At 34.2% G+C, this 16,648-nt stretch overlaps 4 protein-coding genes and 1 non-coding gene across 8 annotated transcripts; 3 read left to right on the plus strand and 2 right to left on the minus strand.

Moving 5' to 3' along the window:
- Positions 1-42: 42 nt before the first annotated feature.
- ZC581.7 (Tyrosine-protein kinase) lies at positions 43-1,922 on the minus strand. Its single transcript, NM_059512.2, has 8 exons — positions 1,878-1,922; positions 1,754-1,829; positions 1,438-1,491; positions 1,310-1,390; positions 1,115-1,261; positions 725-1,062; positions 346-613; positions 43-300 (listed from the first exon to the last, which is right to left on the minus strand). The coding sequence occupies exons 1-8, from the start codon at positions 1,892-1,894 to the stop codon at positions 94-96; spliced, it is 1,188 nt and encodes a 395-aa protein (NP_491913.1). The 5' UTR covers positions 1,895-1,922; the 3' UTR covers positions 43-93.
- An 818-nt stretch (positions 1,923-2,740) lies between these two features.
- Positions 2,741-4,767, plus strand: nekl-2 (Serine/threonine-protein kinase nekl-2). The gene is made up of 8 exons (NM_059513.7): positions 2,741-2,905; positions 3,082-3,229; positions 3,277-3,395; positions 3,441-3,636; positions 3,681-3,802; positions 3,894-3,993; positions 4,040-4,125; positions 4,485-4,767. The coding sequence occupies exons 1-8, from the start codon at positions 2,813-2,815 to the stop codon at positions 4,692-4,694; spliced, it is 1,074 nt and encodes a 357-aa protein (NP_491914.1). The 5' UTR covers positions 2,741-2,812; the 3' UTR covers positions 4,695-4,767.
- ZC581.9 (Protein kinase domain-containing protein) lies at positions 4,684-13,437 on the minus strand (the record flags this gene model as incomplete). Of its 4 annotated transcripts, none has more annotated exons than NM_059514.4 (12): positions 4,684-5,003; positions 5,522-6,131; positions 6,336-6,582; positions 6,635-6,757; positions 6,965-7,216; positions 7,551-7,789; positions 8,036-8,195; positions 8,332-8,469; positions 8,519-8,696; positions 9,446-9,540; positions 9,584-9,748; positions 9,906-10,016. In NM_059514.4, 12 exons carry the CDS (start codon positions 10,008-10,010, stop codon positions 4,832-4,834), a joined length of 2,484 nt encoding a protein of 827 aa, NP_491915.2. The 4 variants fall into 4 exon arrangements, with proteins under 4 accessions (NP_491915.2, NP_001380205.1, NP_001335517.1 ...); NM_001392471.1 differs by lacking the exon at positions 9,906-10,016 and adding an exon at positions 13,289-13,437 and having other exon boundaries at positions 4,725-5,003; NM_001348611.3 differs by lacking the exon at positions 9,906-10,016 and adding an exon at positions 13,289-13,414 and having other exon boundaries at positions 4,832-5,003.
- Positions 6,812-6,956, plus strand: ZC581.12. Its single transcript, NR_050213.1, has one exon. It is a non-coding gene; the product is annotated as an Unclassified non-coding RNA ZC581.12 (non-coding RNA).
- Positions 8,791-9,199, plus strand: C17F3.1 (Lipoprotein; the record flags this gene model as incomplete). The annotated part of the gene is made up of 2 exons (NM_059515.5): positions 8,791-8,931; positions 8,986-9,199. The coding sequence occupies 2 exons, from the start codon at positions 8,791-8,793 to the stop codon at positions 9,109-9,111; spliced, it is 267 nt and encodes an 88-aa protein (NP_491916.2). The 3' UTR covers positions 9,112-9,199.
- Positions 13,438-16,648: the final 3,211 nt, after the last annotated feature.

The following is a 16,648-nucleotide window of genomic DNA, read 5'->3' on the forward strand; positions in this document are numbered from 1 at the left end:
CTTCTTGTTCACAACACTCAAATACACATAATACACAAAAAACATGCAGTTTTCAAAACACTTTCATTCAAACATTCACTGGTAAGGAGATCTCTAATGATTGCTAGTTTGACTCTTGCTCTTATTCAAAGGAGTTGCTGATGATTCGGGTTTGGCCATTGTCTCCTCAATCTTCTCTCTCAATTCGGAAGCCGTCGGGCGTTGATTTGGATCCACGTGCCAGCACAGTTTCATTATTTCTTCAATATCCCATGGCATTCCTTTTGGAGTCGGAAGCCGATAGCCAGCCCGAGTTTTTTGCTGAAAAGCAGAGGTACGACAAACAATAGGATATAAATTACTAACCTTCACCATATAACCTTTCCACTCACTATAAGGGGAATCATATGGCACTTCAAAGAACTCCCACATAGTTATTGCAAACGCGAAGATGTCCGTATTGTCACGTGTCTCTCCATTATCCCAAACTTCTGGTGCCAACCAACGGGTATTGGTTGGTTTGTTCAAGTCGACTTTGTAGATTGACGTGGCACGGCACATTCCAAAGTCAGCAATTTTGACGATTTCCTTGTGAATGAGACAGTTTCGAGCGGCAATGTCGCGGTGGATGCATCTGAAAAAGTAGATTACAGTGAACCAGTTCTTTGGAAGTGAGGAAAAAACCACAAAAAATCTCTCACTATCATATCACATGTCTTGGGTGAAAAATCAGAAAGAAACTAACTTCTTCTTGTGCAAGTACTCTATCCCACATGCAGCGTGATAAGTGTACATGATCCTTGTCTTTGTGCTCAACTTGGCTCCCTTTTCCACTAGTTTATCCTCTACCGATCCACCGTTACAAAGCTCCAGAACCAGCAAGTATGGAATATCATCAACAATGTATCCATAGAACTTTACAATATTTGGATGGTCATAGAGTTGCATAACTCTCGCTTCCTTCATCATCTCGGCTAATGATTCTTCGTCGTTTCCTTCAGTGTCAAGTTTTTTTACAGCAATTTTGGTATTGTTCTTGGTGAGACGGCCAAGATAGACGGTTCCGTAGGCTCCACTACCAAGCTGAAAATTAAGGTTTTCAGGTATTGAAGCCTCTTTCATTAATAATTAATACCTTCTTTTTAAAGTCCACATCTTTATGCATTAATTGGAACTTTCCCTTGGGAATCGCACGTTTCAAGATCACCCGTTCTCCTTTGATTTCCATAGTTTCTTTTTGCATTGAGTCAACCAGCTTCCCAATATTAGGAGCTGATTTTCCCTGAAAACAATATTAAATTTGTTAGTTAGAAGTACGGTGCATGCATACCCCAATCTTTGCAGAAGTCGGATTCCGTTTGATTTCGAAACGACGTATTCCTTTTTTCAAACGAACAGCCAAGTAGAGTTGCTGAAATAAATTCACTTTTGAAGATTATTTAAACTAAATTGGCAAACCATTTTGTTCAATTCCTGATTCATTTTTACAACAATCATGTAGTCACCGTCATTCTGAAAAAAATTAAAATCGTTTATGTTGAAAAATCCAACGTTCTTCAAATTTGAAACCAATTCCATCTGGAAATCCATCTAGACAGTTATTGTGTTCACCAGGACCCTTGTAAGATCGCTGTAGACGCTCATCACGTTACGTTTGTGTTGAGCGCGTGCTCGCGATAGGTCCATTGTGGTCACTGATTGAGTCAATATGTGTACAGTGGATACGAAATGACATAAGATCCACGGATAAAGCGCCCTCTAAATTGTCACTTACAACTAGAAGCTGATCAGCATCCTGGTTCATGAGTGCACCATGATAATACGGTAGGTTAATGTCCTCTTCAAGAATCCTGAATTCATGAAGATTTTAACAACAACCGCATTTAAATTCAACTCACTTTTCTTTGTTAGCCATTTCCGCGTTGGATAAAAACTAAGAACTGAACTTGGAGCGAAGTTCAAAACCTTTTTATTGAAAGGTGGAGGGGGGAGGGAATGAGTTCACGTTGTCATCATTTTATTAAAATTAAAATCAATTTTTCAAACAAAGAATTCTTTTTTTCCTATTTATTAGTATTGCCTGCAAGTCTAATTTTCAATTGGTCAGTGCATGAAAAATTTTTTATGTATCATTTTGTATCCAAGACTGCTTGTTTTTACCTACAAAAACTGCAATTTTGCCTAGAAATAAACCAGAATACTGCATAATAATAGCCAACATGACTTTTAAAAAGGCTTAAATTTGTGTGGTGTAAGCAGATAAACGGCAGTTTATTTGCAGTTAAATGGCAGATGGCACACCTCTGGTGCTATATATTTGTCCCCCCAACTAACTGCTGGCGGTCTGCCAACTTTCTGCCAATTAAAAATAGCCGTTCTATCTGTGTATCCATTGCTCCAGGTGGCCAAAGTTTTCTATTATTTCTCTAGAATTGAGTTTTTTATGCCATTTTTTTGAGGTCAAACAATCTTTTATAATTTAGAGAATATGTCTTCGAAGAGAAACATTAATTGATTTGTTTGATTGATTTCTTGCCGTTTCGTTGAAATTGTTAACCAAAATAAAGCGAACAGTGTTCGTGTGTTCGTTTTACAGGTTAAACTTATCACATGAAAAACCACTAGGATCTGTCAAAGAGACAAGTGATATATAAAAAATGCGCGGCATTTTTCAATGACTTCCCCAATCCCTTTGATAATAAACCTGTTCTTTCAGAGAGACGCAGAAGAAGAACACCGTCGGTTATTGATTATTTTTCACTGATTAGTCACGTCTTCACATTTTTCTAGAATTTATAGTTTTGAATCCTATCTATTCAAATATTATTTTCAAATGGACAATTATGAAAAAGTGCGTGTCGTCGGACGTGGTGCTTTTGGAGTTTGTTGGCTGTGTCGCGGTAAAAATGATGCATCACATCAAAAGGTTAGTCAGACAATTGTAATAGTTTCGTTGGACTCTTTTACATTTGAAGCCTGGTATGGTTTAATTTAGGGAAAATAATCAATTTTTAGAAATACTTATTTTATTGGAAAATCAGTTTTTTTTTCAAATAGCAGTACTGTGTTATAATCTACTAACTTTATAATTTAATTTTTCAGGTAATTATAAAACTCATCAATACTCACGGAATGACTGAAAAAGAGGAAAATAGCATTCAGAGTGAAGTAAATTTGTTGAAAAAAGTTCAACATCCATTAATAATCGGGTATATTGATTCTTTTATTATGGATAATCAACTTGGAATTGGTAAGTAAATTTAATTTTAAAATTGAATTAAAATTCGATATGTTCAGTTATGCAGTACGCGGAAGGAGGAACATTAGAGAGATTAATAAATGATCAGAGAGCGATTAAAGATTCAAACATGAGAGAATATTTTCCCGAAAAAACTGTTTTAGATTATTTTACACAGGTTAGTTATCATCTTAACTTTTTACTGAAACAAATATTTTTGAAGATTCTTATTGCACTCAATCATATGCACCAGAAAAATATCGTTCATCGTGACCTTAAGCCTCAAAACATTCTTATGAATCGCCGAAAGACTGTTCTGAAGCTATCGGATTTTGGAATTTCAAAGGAGCTTGGAACGAAATCTGCAGCGTCGACTGTTATTGGAACTCCAAACTATTTAAGCCCTGAAATTTGTGAAAGTATGTCAATTTCATTTTAATAATCATGAAAATATAATATTCAGGTCGCCCGTACAATCAAAAAAGTGACATGTGGTCTTTAGGATGTGTTTTGTATGAGCTTCTTCAGCTTGAAAGAGCATTTGACGGCGAAAATTTACCAGCCATTGTAATGAAAATCACCCGGGTATGTACCAAAAAAGGATAGGTCCCAAAACCCTTGCATTGTTCCCTGATGTTAAATTTTTAAATTTAATCATGTATCACTCAATTTCCAGTCAAAGCAAAACCCGTTGGGAGATCACGTATCAAACGATGTGAAGATGTTAGTGGAAAACTTACTTAAAACACACACGGATAAGAGACCGGACGTATCACGTAAAAAAAATTTCCACACTTGGAAATGTAATCGATTAATTTTCAGAGCTGCTTTCCGATCCACTTGTTCTTCCCTATTTGATATCAATTCATTGCGATTTGGGAAGAATCGAACCTCCACCGACGGATAAGGTAATTTTTAATTGTATTAGTGTTTTGATTTAGAGAAAAATGTCATGTTTACTATCTGGCCTTAACAGGGAATCATAATTCAGTTTTAAAGAAACCATCGACGTCATGCTAGTAAAAATAAATTCCTAGCGAGTTCTGTAGGTCAAACAGCGGAAAATATAAAAGCATGCTTTTGTTCTAATCTTCTTAATTAAATACCAGATAAATTACATTCTGAAATAGTGCTGGAAAACCAAAAAATTATTGAAAAACCTCTGTAACACATCAAAAATGATCACTTGATCGCACAGAATCCGGATTTTTTTCAGCCGTACTTTGAAATGATGTTCATTACTTGTCATGAATTTTATTTTTTTCAGAGAAAGCCATCAGCTTCATTGAGCAGTCGACTTCGAACGTATCCAACACAATCAACACTTCGTCCGTATTCTTTATCATCAAATGCTCCAACTACCCATTTGACACAATTAACACCAATGCCATCTCATATTGATTCTGGATTCTTTTCAAGTGGAAGAACATCAAATCAGAGAACACAATCAAGAAGTCAAGTGCATTCAAAGTATTAACTCCTGTATTAATTGTTTGTTTCTTTAAAATTAAAATTGAAGTTATTTTTTCACATAAAAACCAATCATTCGGAAGTGGGCAAAATATCACAAATGTTACTGTACGGGAAATGAGAAAGTGGACAAAACAAAGTATGCTAGGTATGATCTTTGTACAAAAGATTACGGTAGGTGAGAACAATGTTGTGGCCGAGATTTGTAAATGAGTTTGGTCGAGCAGGTGGTTGTTCACGTTGAGGATCCAGTTCAGCATTCGGAGATCGGGTTCGGGCTCGTCTTTCTGAGGCGCGCGCATTCCTCTGTTTGAAACTGAAATATTTGGATTTTAATTCATATGTAGTGCAAGTTTTTTGCCCTAAACCTACGGTACATGTATGTTTTATTCAAGTTGACAGGCAATTGCCTTTTTAAGGTCCCTATGAGAAATGGATAACCATGGTATTATTGTAGCAAAAACCGTAACAACAAGGAGTTGAGAGTTACAGTACTCCTCAAAGCCACCCACTCGGCAAAACGGCCTAACTTCATAGCATACTCTTGCAACTTCTTAACAACAATTAGGCATTTTAGCTTTTAGGCAAACTTCTGCAGCTTTTCAGACGACTTTTGCAATTTCTTAGCAGATGTAAAGCTAAATTTCGCTCACAATCCCGTTGGTTTTCGCAACTTCTTAACAGCTTTTTACAAAGTTATATAAATGTTTTTATTAAGTTGCAGGAGTATGCTATGAAGTTGCGACGTTTTGCCGAGGCATTTCTTTGATTGTCTTTTATGTTATATCCCGTGAATATGTGACATATGTAAGTAGTTGATTTCTTTAAACTCACTTCATACTATTCCGATCACCAAGGTTTCTTGAAGTTGTTTCCAAAAATCCATTTGTATTCTGTTCTAAGCTAACCGAATGACCATATCCATCTAACCAACTTTGTCTTCTTCCTTTTGCGGAATGACTTGAAAAACATGAATCATCTGATATATCAGAACCATTTCCTATTCGAATACTCATATCACTTTCCAAACTTCCACGTGAATCTCTTGATTCTCTTCTACTTCCTCTATCTTCTAGTCTTCCATCTGCTGATAGGAATGACATCTTTCTTGAATCAGATGAGAATGAAGGACGGGCAGCGCTGATCATTACACGTGGCAAGTTAGTAGAAGACATTGAAACTCTTCGATTTCCAAGACGATTTAATCCAAGATGATGATTACTTTGTTTGTGTTCTTGACGATCTTCCATTTCATATCGCCGTTGTTCAAGAACATCAAGCAGAATTCTTACAGAACTTAATACATCATCAAAATGAGCACAGCTGAATGTGCTCAAATCTTTGCATGCCAATCCATTGACTAGTGGATTCAAAAGATGAATACTCAGAAGTTGGGAGTCTTTTAATCGATTCGGATCACGCATGACAAGGCGCTGAACAATTCCTGCAAATTGGAAAAATTAAATTTAAAACATTGAGGTTTTCATAAAAGCAGCCGTTATTATTCTACTATTTCTCTAGAGAATTTAATATATTTCTTACAATGCGTTTGTAGACTTAACAATTCGCATATCTGAATAAATTTCTGAAAATCCATGTGCTCCGGTTTCTCCCGTATTGTTCAATGTTTCAACAAAAGAAAACTCACTTGACTTTGCATGAACAATAACTGGATGAGATGAGTTGCAAAGTGAAATGCATCCGAATAAATGCACAATACTTGAAACATCACAACGATCCGAAAGAGCTGCCAACGCAGCAAGTAGATCAAGCTGGCGAGGTACATTTTCATGAAGGAATGGTGGGAGACCCATTATTGCTGGAATCAGTTTTTTGGTGATAAATCCAACTGGCAAGTACTCGGCGACATGAGGAAGGCCTCGAACTGCACTCGACTGAAAAAAAAAACTATTGGTTTGAATATCAGATCAAGATTTGAAACTTTACCTGCAGCGACGTATCCTCGGACTTGAGTGATAAAATGATAACATCCAAGCACTTATCCTCCACAAATTCATCTGATAGTCTTCTAAACAAAGCTGACATGTTTTCCAAAATAAACGCTCGAAGCTGAAAAATATCTTAACGTAATTCGAAATTCTCAAGAGTAGCAGAGAAAAAAGGGGTGAAATGCTAAAATAGACGAAATATGAGCACAATTAGCTGCAAAACGCCCGAGGGCAAGGATTTTGAGGCGGCCCACGCAACAGTGGGACAAAAATAGAAACACACGGGCGGTTTTTGGTTGAACTGAACGAAAAACAAGTAAAAACTTACCAGTTTATTATGGGGAGCCGCCTCCATAAGCTTTCGAATCCATGGTTTCATCTTGTGAATATTGTGACTTTCACAGTGCTCGAGTATGTGGAAAAGTGGTTTTGTTATCGGATAATACATCTCAGGAAGTTCCAATAATTGCTCATTAAATCGTGGTAAGACCCGATTGAACCAAACTGATTCGGAAATATGGGGAATTGCTACATTTAGAGTTTGACTCAAGAAATGCGATTTTTGAGATGGGTCGAACACCTGAAGATTGTTATAATTTTAGACATTTGCAAGATCATTTTATTTTTTGGTGCTACCTTCTTTCCTAAGTATGGCTCAAAAATGTTTACTTTAATCAATAGTTGGAGAAAGCTGATTAAATCTTTTGAAGTATAACCAAGTCTTACTCAACTTTTGCCAACATTGGATAAAAGGTAAAAATTTTCGGGCCAAACAAACTAGAACCAAATGCTAGGTGGTTAGTTTCAACATTGTATTTCAAATCCAAAAGACGGGCAATCCGTACTCCAGCTTTCCGTGTCAAAAAAAAAATAAATATTGAACGATTTCAATAGATTCGGAAAACTGTGCATACCTGTGCAATATCATCAAGTTGCCGCAACGCAGAAAGACATGGATCATCAAAATGCTTAATTAGTGAAAGAAGTTGTACGGTTGGACGAACTTCCACATCCAGAGACAACACTTTAGCCATTGAATCTTTTAGATTTGGTCCCAATTCATTTGAAATACATTGAAGTGCTGCATCGAGTTGACCGACAACTATATGATATGTTTCCAGGTTACTTTTGGCATCGATTAAACGTTTTCCACCTGCAATATATGAATAAGTACGAAAATGAGCATAATTTCTAGTCAGAAATGAACAAAAAGCTAGTCAGTTCACAGCCCGACGATGAAAAACACCATTTTTCGAATAGATTGTCACGAAAATCTTCCAAATCTAAAATTAAGCTCTGATGGTTTTCGCCTCCTTTTTAATGAAAAGAAGTGAGATACTTTAATTTAGAATTCAGTATTATTGTGGATATCCTAATTTTCCAAACTCCAAATTCTTACCAGCATAAATCCAGCAAATAAGTACACCCAATGAGAATACGTCTGCTGCACTTGTCACTGTAGTTTGGCCCGGTGCCAAGTTTTCTGGAGCAAGGAAATCGAGATCTGGTTGCAAGCATGGTGGTAGTTTTTTAGTCCACGGATAACATGGGTAGCAGTTCTGTAATTCTTCTATATTACCTTTTTGGGTCAACTGAGAACAAATTAATGCTTCTTATTTCTTATATTTCTTCTTATTTCTTATTTCTCTCTCTTCTTATACGTCAAGATAGTTTTGATTTGAAACAATTACATACCGGTTCTTTAGCATTAACTGCAAAGCTGAATCCTCCAATTTTCCAAGTCTTAGTGGCAGTTACATAAATAGCGTCTGGAGTGAGATTTCCGTGAAGCATCTTTGCTGAGTTGTGGAGATATGACATTCCATCGATTATCTGTAATATATTCAAAATTCTTTTTCAAACTATATTTTTCAATTTTCACCTGAAGTACTCCGAGCTTAATCTCAAGTCGATCGAGTGATTCATCTGTTACCACGTTTTCCAAATTTCCAAAAATTTGTTCAGTGGCAAATGAAATATAGTCTTTTGTTTCTTCCAAACTGTGCTCCATGTGAAGAATTCTTGGGTGAATGAGACCCATTAATTGTTGTGTTTCATACCTAAAAATGTTTTGAATAAAAACTTTTAAATTTAAAAGTAAAGTTGAATTTTAAAAAAAAACCTAGCGTGTAACCTTTTGAAAACAATTTAATTATGTTTATTTCCGTGATCTTCCCATTAACCTTTGCTTTTTTTTTATTTTTCGTGTTTATAAAAGTCGGAAAATCGTCAGAAAATTCAGTTCCCGTTAAACCCGAAAAGCTTCGTCAAGCAAAGATGATAATTGCTTCTTTCGTGAGTTTTTTTTCTGCTGTAATTTTCAATCAATGGACACAAGAATCCGTTCAGGTTCTCGCCATCACCGCCTTGCCCGCGATTGCCATTTTCTGCGGAGGAAAGAAAGGAGCCGGTGAATCTAAAGAAAAGCCAAAGGAGGATGTGTATGAGGATTTGGCACCAGGAGATAAGAAGTAATACTTGTGAACTGACAGAATGCACAATCGAGCAACTTCCTGTCATTTCTATCGTACATGTGAATTGGTATTAATGAAATATTTGATTGAGCCCTGTTGTTTTAATTTAAACTAGCCGATTTTACCGGAGTCCGGACGCTTCAGCGTCGAGTATTCTTGGATGCTAGACTTACGCGGACCGGGGTTTCAAAGTTATCAATACAAGGAAATTGAACATACAGTTAAAAAAAAAGTTTTTAAGACGATTCTTCGTCCTTGTCTCAACACTTGCATTTTTCAAGTTTTGTTCTTCGATTTTTCTAAAGTTCATTTCTCCAAAACTCTAAGTAACTTACTTGATGAGATCAAACATTGAGTAGGTTTTCGATTTTCCAAGTTTTGGCGGCGCTTTCACATTGCTCTTTTTATCGAAAACCAAAACGGATGCGTCCTGGGAAAAAATTGTTGAAATAATATCTTCTTTATTTGTCTACCTTATTTCCAAAGACACTTTTTGAATTGAAAATCCTCCAGTGTCCGTGTGTGAGTCGATACTCTAATGAGTGATAGTCTTTCTCCAGTGGAGCTGCTCCAGAGCCCTGCAAAGGTGAGGATAGTGTTGGGGACACTATCGGACGAGATGGAACCATTGAGAGCTCCTGAAAACTTATTTTATGATTAGTGAATGGTTTTTACAGTTTTGAAAATTCTTAGATGCTTAATCATTTGAACAATTTTATTTTCAGTTACTAACTAGACCTAAAAATAAGTTTGAATATTTGAAATTTTTATTTAAAATGATTGTAAAATATTTACTCCATTATTAGGTTTCTTGAGTCCTAGAGTCTTTCTCAGACTATTCATCGACGAAGTTTTGTTCATTTTTGGCGGTGGAGCCATGAAGTTTGAGGATGATGCCATTCCTATGGAATTTCAATATAAAAAGAGGGCCAGTGGAAAAAAGGAAAAACTGGTGGAGGAGTTTAACAGGTGGTAAACAGCACGACCGCTAGTAATGTTTTTGAAAAAACTCAATTATTAGTTATTCACTTATTTACCTCATTCCAAGAGCACAATTTAAGAAGTAATAATTTTATTTATTCATTTCCAAAAAGGAATAAAAAACAGTTCATCTTGAGTATTTGAAACAATACATGTCTTATTTGAAAGCTTGCTAACATAAATATTTTAGCCGCAAAACTCGTCCTTGAACTTTTTTCTCTGAATTTTTTTTGTGTATTTTTTAGAACTACTTTTAGAATTTCCATTAAAGCTATTTATACAACATTTTGATGGTTTTAAAATGTTTAATGTTAGGAAACAGTTTGGAAGATTTTTTGGGAAATTGTTTTTTTTTCTTTTGAAAAAAATCGGAAAGTTTTCAATTCTTTTTCTTTTGTGGTTGTAAAAGATGCTCTGGAACAATTTCAGATCGACATTTAAACGGGGTAGTTGTAGAATTTCGATTATAAAGTTTTCTTATATATATATATATATATATTTAGCAAATGAATTCGAACATACATTTTCAAATGAAACTATACTTTGTTGTAAATTTAAAATCTCAGTTTTTTGAGAAACTAATTTTAAAATCACATCAACAAAAAAAATTTCAAAATTATTCCATTGGAACACCCTATCTATTTCAGACAAAGTAACATGGTTTTAAAATAGAGAATAGACCCAAAACTTTAGACCCAAAAAGTGAACCTAACTAAATATAAGAAGAGCAAAAGGATAAAAATTTTGTCAAATTGTCTATATCTCTCTTCCTTCCTGACACAGATGTGCATCTATCTCTGCTCAAAAGCTTCGGAGAGCCAATTATAAAAAGTTCAGAAAAGGGAAACGTGTCCCTGAGAGAATGAAGAGAGAAACAGACAAGAGTATAAGCTTCTTTCTTTTCTCTCTTTTACTCTTTCATTTGGGAATTTGAGAAATTAAAAGTAGCCAGATCGACAGATGGACACACAAGAAATGAAGGAGCATGTGCTCGCTTCACAAGGTGCTCGTGACGTAAAGAGAGGTAATTGTGGAGAGAGAAAGATGAAGGGAGCAGTGAGAATGTGCAGGAAAAGTGGTGGTTAAGCGGAATATGAGTTCTAGTTATGAAAACCTATTAACACACATCAAGTATTCTTCGGTGGCACCAATTTTTGTAGAACTTTCAAAAAATGCACTGCACTTTGGCTCTAGTAGTGAACTTTTAATGTGCTCGTAAAAACTGTATCTGAACTTAGTTCTCAAAATTTAAAATAAGCTTATGGTATTTGGAAGGATTTGCAAAGTCAGGGTGTCTTAAAAACTTGAAATGAAATTTCCAGGATATATTTTTTCCTTAAAATATGTTCTGATTTTTTCTTTCAAAAAACGCATGATCGAAGACTAACAGAACTCATCCTTGGTACAAACTGAAATAAATTTAGAACTCGTATTTATTTTCTTGGAAACTATACCACTAACTGTTTCTCAACAAAACTAGTAAAGGCTATCAGGGGAAATCAGCAAAAACGGGTTGTTACTGAAAAGTAGTAAAAGGAAACTTGAGTTTGAGAGGACAGGTGATTTTCAAGTTAGATTGAGAAAATTTCAGATTTTGTTAAGAAATCTAATCTAAATTAGAGGTTCAGATGTTTTTCTTGTTTTACTTTGAGTGACGAGGGAGAATTTCATTGTGTGAATCAAAAAACGAAAATCTTTGAAAAAAAAGGAGGTTTTCCACACATAAAAGTATTGTTTCTAATTTACAGAAGTGGTTAAAATACATTGTTAATGAAAGATCCTAAGACATTAAAATCTGGTCAGCTGACTTAAAATTCTGAATCCGAGAAAAAACTATCAAATTTCTGCCCACCACACAACATGTTCTGAATGATGGAATGAGGGTAAGATGGACCTGAAGATGTGTGGAAAATGAAGGGGAGAAAGAAAGAAAAAACGAAGACGAAGGAGCAGAAGCAGGAAAATGTGTATGTGTGACAAATTGGAGAGAATTAAAAGTGACATCGTGTGGTTGATATGTATTCGACGATGAGAGATGACCCCCCTCATGTTGGGATATCTGAACAACACTAACGTTGTTTTTTTGGGAAGAATCCTGGACGAATATGAATTATTGTACCGAAATAATTTCTCGAAAGGTACCAGGATGTTTTTGAAGAATATAGATCACAATCTTCTGAAAAAGAAGCAAAACCGAGTAGTCAGAAAATTGGTTCTGGAAAATGTGCAAAATGCTGCTTCAGCTTAAAAATGACAGAGCGAATGACCAAATTTTGAAAAATTAAAATAAGATTTCAGAAATTATGAAAGCTTCATTCTTCATTCTAGTCTTACAATTAGAAAGATTTTTAATTTTCAATTTAGTTTTAAAAAATAGTTGATGAAACATCAAAACTCAAATTTCCAAGTCTTGTTCCGCTTTTCAACGACAACAAGTAGTAATGGTGTATATAAAAGTCTTGGATCCAATCTTTGCAATGTTTTATGGTTTTTTTGAAAATTCGGGCTTCAAAGATTCAATGCTTTCCATAAAAATGAGTCCCAAGTTCCGCTCCATAAAATTTTGCATTTTGAGAAATTAAAAATGTTTTGTTCACATATGAATATGGTTTTGAATTAAAATTTGAGGCACCAATTTAACATTTATATTTTTGAATAAATATTTCCCACAGAAACTATTAATTTTCACATCGAGACTCGGCAAAAAATAACATTTTTGCAAGCACAGATGATGAAAATAAACTGAGGATAACGGGATGAGAAGGACGAGAAAAAAAACTGGAAGAAGAAAATAATGAGATGCACGAAATGAAATACGATCAGATGGATTCTTGAAATGAGCATTTTCACAGCTTTTACTTCAAAACGAAATGACATTTTTTTTCAAGATGAGAACTTTTGAAAAATTGGAAAATTTTGGATGAAAAATTATACTCGTTTTTTTCTGCCCAAACTACCTTTTTTTTTGATTTTTGTGTAATATTTTGACTTATGAAACTTTTACATTTACTGAGTTTATTGTTGGAAAACTTACGACCGCCCATATTTTACTAATTCTACAAGTTTTCTTGGAAACATTTTTGCCTACCTGAGAATATCTCCGAATAGCTTCGAACATTTTTTTTCTGTGAACTGTTTTGGTTATAATTTCTCTCCTACTATCTGAAAATTTTATAAATGAATAAAAATAAATTAACCTTGTAACTGTTGGTTGAAGCTCTGCATCGGACAGGTGGATGAACGGCAATTGCAGCAGATGCGGCCGCAATTGCTACCGTACCTCGTTGGGGTACTGTAGCACGGTTTCGACTCGGTGTACTCATTTTTTGGTCAGATATATGGATTTTGGAAGGTCTGAGAATTATGGTTTTAATTTTTCCAAAAGAATACGGTTAAAGTGTAAGAAGATAATTAAGGATTTGGTAAAGTTTTAACGTTTTTTAGATTTTCTTAGACTTAATTAAAATTACAAGTTTATTTTAGGCAATTTGAAATGTTTTTTACTATTTTAATTTTTTTTTAAATTTCGTTTCATTTATAATCTCGAAAGCACAGGAAAGTTTTGAATGCTCAGCCGAATGAAAGGTTTTCTCAAAAAAAAACGTCAATGGGAAAATGTAACCACGGATCTTGTGACAATGTGAAAAAATAGAGAGGAAGCAACGGAATAGAAAATGACTGATTTTAGTCCGTGGGAAAAAACACAGAATGATTTGAGTAAGACTTGTACGACAAATTATTTCTGTGACATGTAAATCAATTGGAACTATCAATTATGAATATTTTATTTTAATAAGGTGGAAATAGTTTCATAGCAAATATTCAACTTTTATCTTACCGTTTTTGAAATTTAAACAATTGTAAATATTTTTGACATTTCTAGCTGAATGAGTTATTTTCGGTGTTGAAAAGACAAATTATGTGTTGTACTCCGTCACCAGAGAATTTAACAAGTACATTATGTGTACCATAATCGGCTTGAAAACAGAAAAATATTTGATTTGGAAAGAAGACACAAAATTATCAAATATTTTTAGACATTCTGAAAATTATGAGAAATTTTTGGCAGATTGTTTGAATTATAAAGACATACGCAATCAAGGCTTTATCTAAAAATAAAATGTATTTATTTAACTAATAGATATGGTACAAAGTTACGTAGTGGGAAAATGGAAAACAAGAGCTAATACGGTGCAAAAAATTTAACTCGATGTAGTTCATGAAAAGTATGGGCCTGCATTAAACTTCTTCAATAATTTCCAAAAATCAAACTATCGACTTTTAGATAAGTCGTTAGAAACTAAATATAAAATATTCAATCCACTCAATTGCAAGTACAAAATATAAAACTGAAATAAATCTTCTAGATTTCAAGTGTGCTTTTTATATAACAAAAAAAATGATGTGATGTAACTTTTGAGTCAGCTTCAAAAAATAATTATACGTTTACTCGACTCAAATGGCCGCTTTCTGATGTCTACAAGTTCACGTCAATGTAGAAGAAAATGAGATCATAACTCAAAAATGTGTAATCCTTCTCGAATCACAATGGCTGGAATTTTTTGTCAGTTTAGAAGTACCATCAAACTGTCAAGTAGGCACAATAGAGAAAGGTATGAATATGGCAGGCAATAATTCAGGCAACAATTTCTACCACACGCGGGAGCCTTATACAAGTTAATATAAATCAGAATTATCCTAAAACATCATTTTATCAACACTAATTGATAAAATAGAATTTTCGGGCAGTTTTGAAAGAATATAGAATTACTGGTATTACTATTACATATAGGTTGTAAGCCTCCAAATTTGAGAAAAAACTTTTAATTAATTTTTTTTCTTTAAGTTAAAAATTTACAGGTTTTATAAGATTTCCGACTAAAACATTTGTATTTTGTTGAAATTCTATAATTAGAGTAGACAAAGTACATTGGTGTTGTAAAAAAGGGTGTAAAAAAGAGCGTTGCCTAGGACTATGTCTGAATAATTTAACAATGTCCCTTTCCCTCTTTTTTAGAAGATATGGGGCGGAGCTGGGCCTTCTTGATTTTTCAAATGACACACAGAAAAATGGGAAGAGACACAAAAATAGAGGGAATCTCATGGAAATTCGAAGCTCGTTAAGGCAAAGAACTGAACAGAGAAAGAGTAATGGGTGAGATGGAAAGGAGTGTTGAATAAAAGAAAAGGGAAAAAAGGAGCTAAGAATAAGATAAGAATGAGAATGAAGAGGGTGGATAGGTTGGTTGTTAGCGTTGAAATACCATTGAGAATTACTCACATCTTGTGTTTTTCTCCTGCAAACCAAAACCTGAATCACCGCACGGAAGATCAGATAATGACTGCAACCAGCATTTTCTAAACAAACTTAAATTTGCAGATTTTATGATCATGCTCCTTGAGATTCCGACCATGAGCAATATTTTTCAGAGAAAATCTCAAATTGTAAATATTCCAAGTTTTGTCTTCTGCTCTTTCTTAACTTTTTTACTCTTTTTGTTTCAATTTATCAGCCTTCTAATACAACTTCTTCTTTGAAATTTGGAGAAATCATGCCTTAAACCAAAATACTCTTAATGTCAGAAAAAGTCAAGGAGCAAAAAGGGGAATCTAATGAAATTCAAAAGTTCTACTCCTAATGAAGATAAAAAAGAGCCAAGAGAGCAATTTCGAGCAAAAAAATGGCCGAGCGAGTAGATGAAAGATTAGTGCTGATTTTCGAAAAAAAAAGAAATATGATGAAGATCTATGGTGTTTTCTTATAAGGTTTCTCCAAAATTTGTAAGTGTTCGAGAATATTAAAAACATTTTTGTATAAATTTTTACAAGTAAAATAACTTGAAGTGTTGAAAATATTTTGTTCCATAATGTATAAACGCCTATTTCTAACATAAAATATGACTGCCAACATTTCTGAACCCAAAAGGGTTACAAATTTTCGACTGAAAACTCTTGCCTTTTTCAAAAAAAAATTCCAAAAACTTTCAGAACCTAATCTTCACCACTCTTGAAATCTTCAAAAACTTGCTAAAAAAACACTGTTGAAATAACTTTACGAGACTCGACAGTTAGAAAAATTCCCTGAAAAATTGTTTTCTTATGAGCAATTACCATCAAATCAAAAATTATTGAGCGCTTTTTGTCAAAAATAATTTCATCACTTTGGAAAAAAAACAAATACTTTAAATGAACCTAAATTTATTGGTGGTAAGGTTCAGATACTGATTTTGAGAATACGTGTCTAGCAAAAACAAAAAAAAATCAGATTATTTTTCTACAACAAGTTTTCAGCCGCGTGGCTCAAGAAATAGTGAAGAGGAATAGAGAAAAAACAAAAACATATTCATGTAATTAGAAGCAGGACTTTCGAAATTTCAAACATTTTTCAAAACTTATTCCTGTTAGAACATTGGAGAAAATAGAATCTCGATGAAAATTTTGAAATTTCAATTTTTCTCTCAAAACCTTGATAATTCCTTAACTAATGGTCAGTTTGCTTGTACTTTTTGGGGAAAAAGCCTCCGACAAAAAGTGGTCTAAACATTAGTACGGGTGCA

The sequence above is a fragment of the Caenorhabditis elegans genome, chromosome I (assembly GCF_000002985.6).
Source record: "Caenorhabditis elegans chromosome I".
NCBI classification, from domain to species: Eukaryota; Metazoa; Nematoda; class Chromadorea; order Rhabditida; family Rhabditidae; genus Caenorhabditis; species Caenorhabditis elegans.

Excerpts from the sequence above, each read along its gene's own strand:
- nekl-2 (NM_059513.7), top strand. The coding sequence starts at position 2,813 with ATGGACAATTATGAAAAAGTGCGTGTCGTCGGACGTGGTGCTTTTGGA. Across the intron at positions 3,637-3,680 it reads AAGCCCTGAAATTTGTGAAA|GTCGCCCGTACAATCAAAAA; the intron begins GTATGTCAATTT and ends TATAATATTCAG. Across the intron at positions 3,803-3,893 it reads TTGTAATGAAAATCACCCGG|TCAAAGCAAAACCCGTTGGG; the intron begins GTATGTACCAAA and ends CTCAATTTCCAG.
- ZC581.7 (NM_059512.2), bottom strand. Across the intron at positions 1,492-1,753 it reads ATGCTGATCAGCTTCTAGTT|AATGACGGTGACTACATGAT; the intron begins GTAAGTGACAAT and ends AATTTTTTTCAG. Across the intron at positions 614-724 it reads GAGTACTTGCACAAGAAGAA|ATGCATCCACCGCGACATTG; the intron begins GTTAGTTTCTTT and ends CTACTTTTTCAG.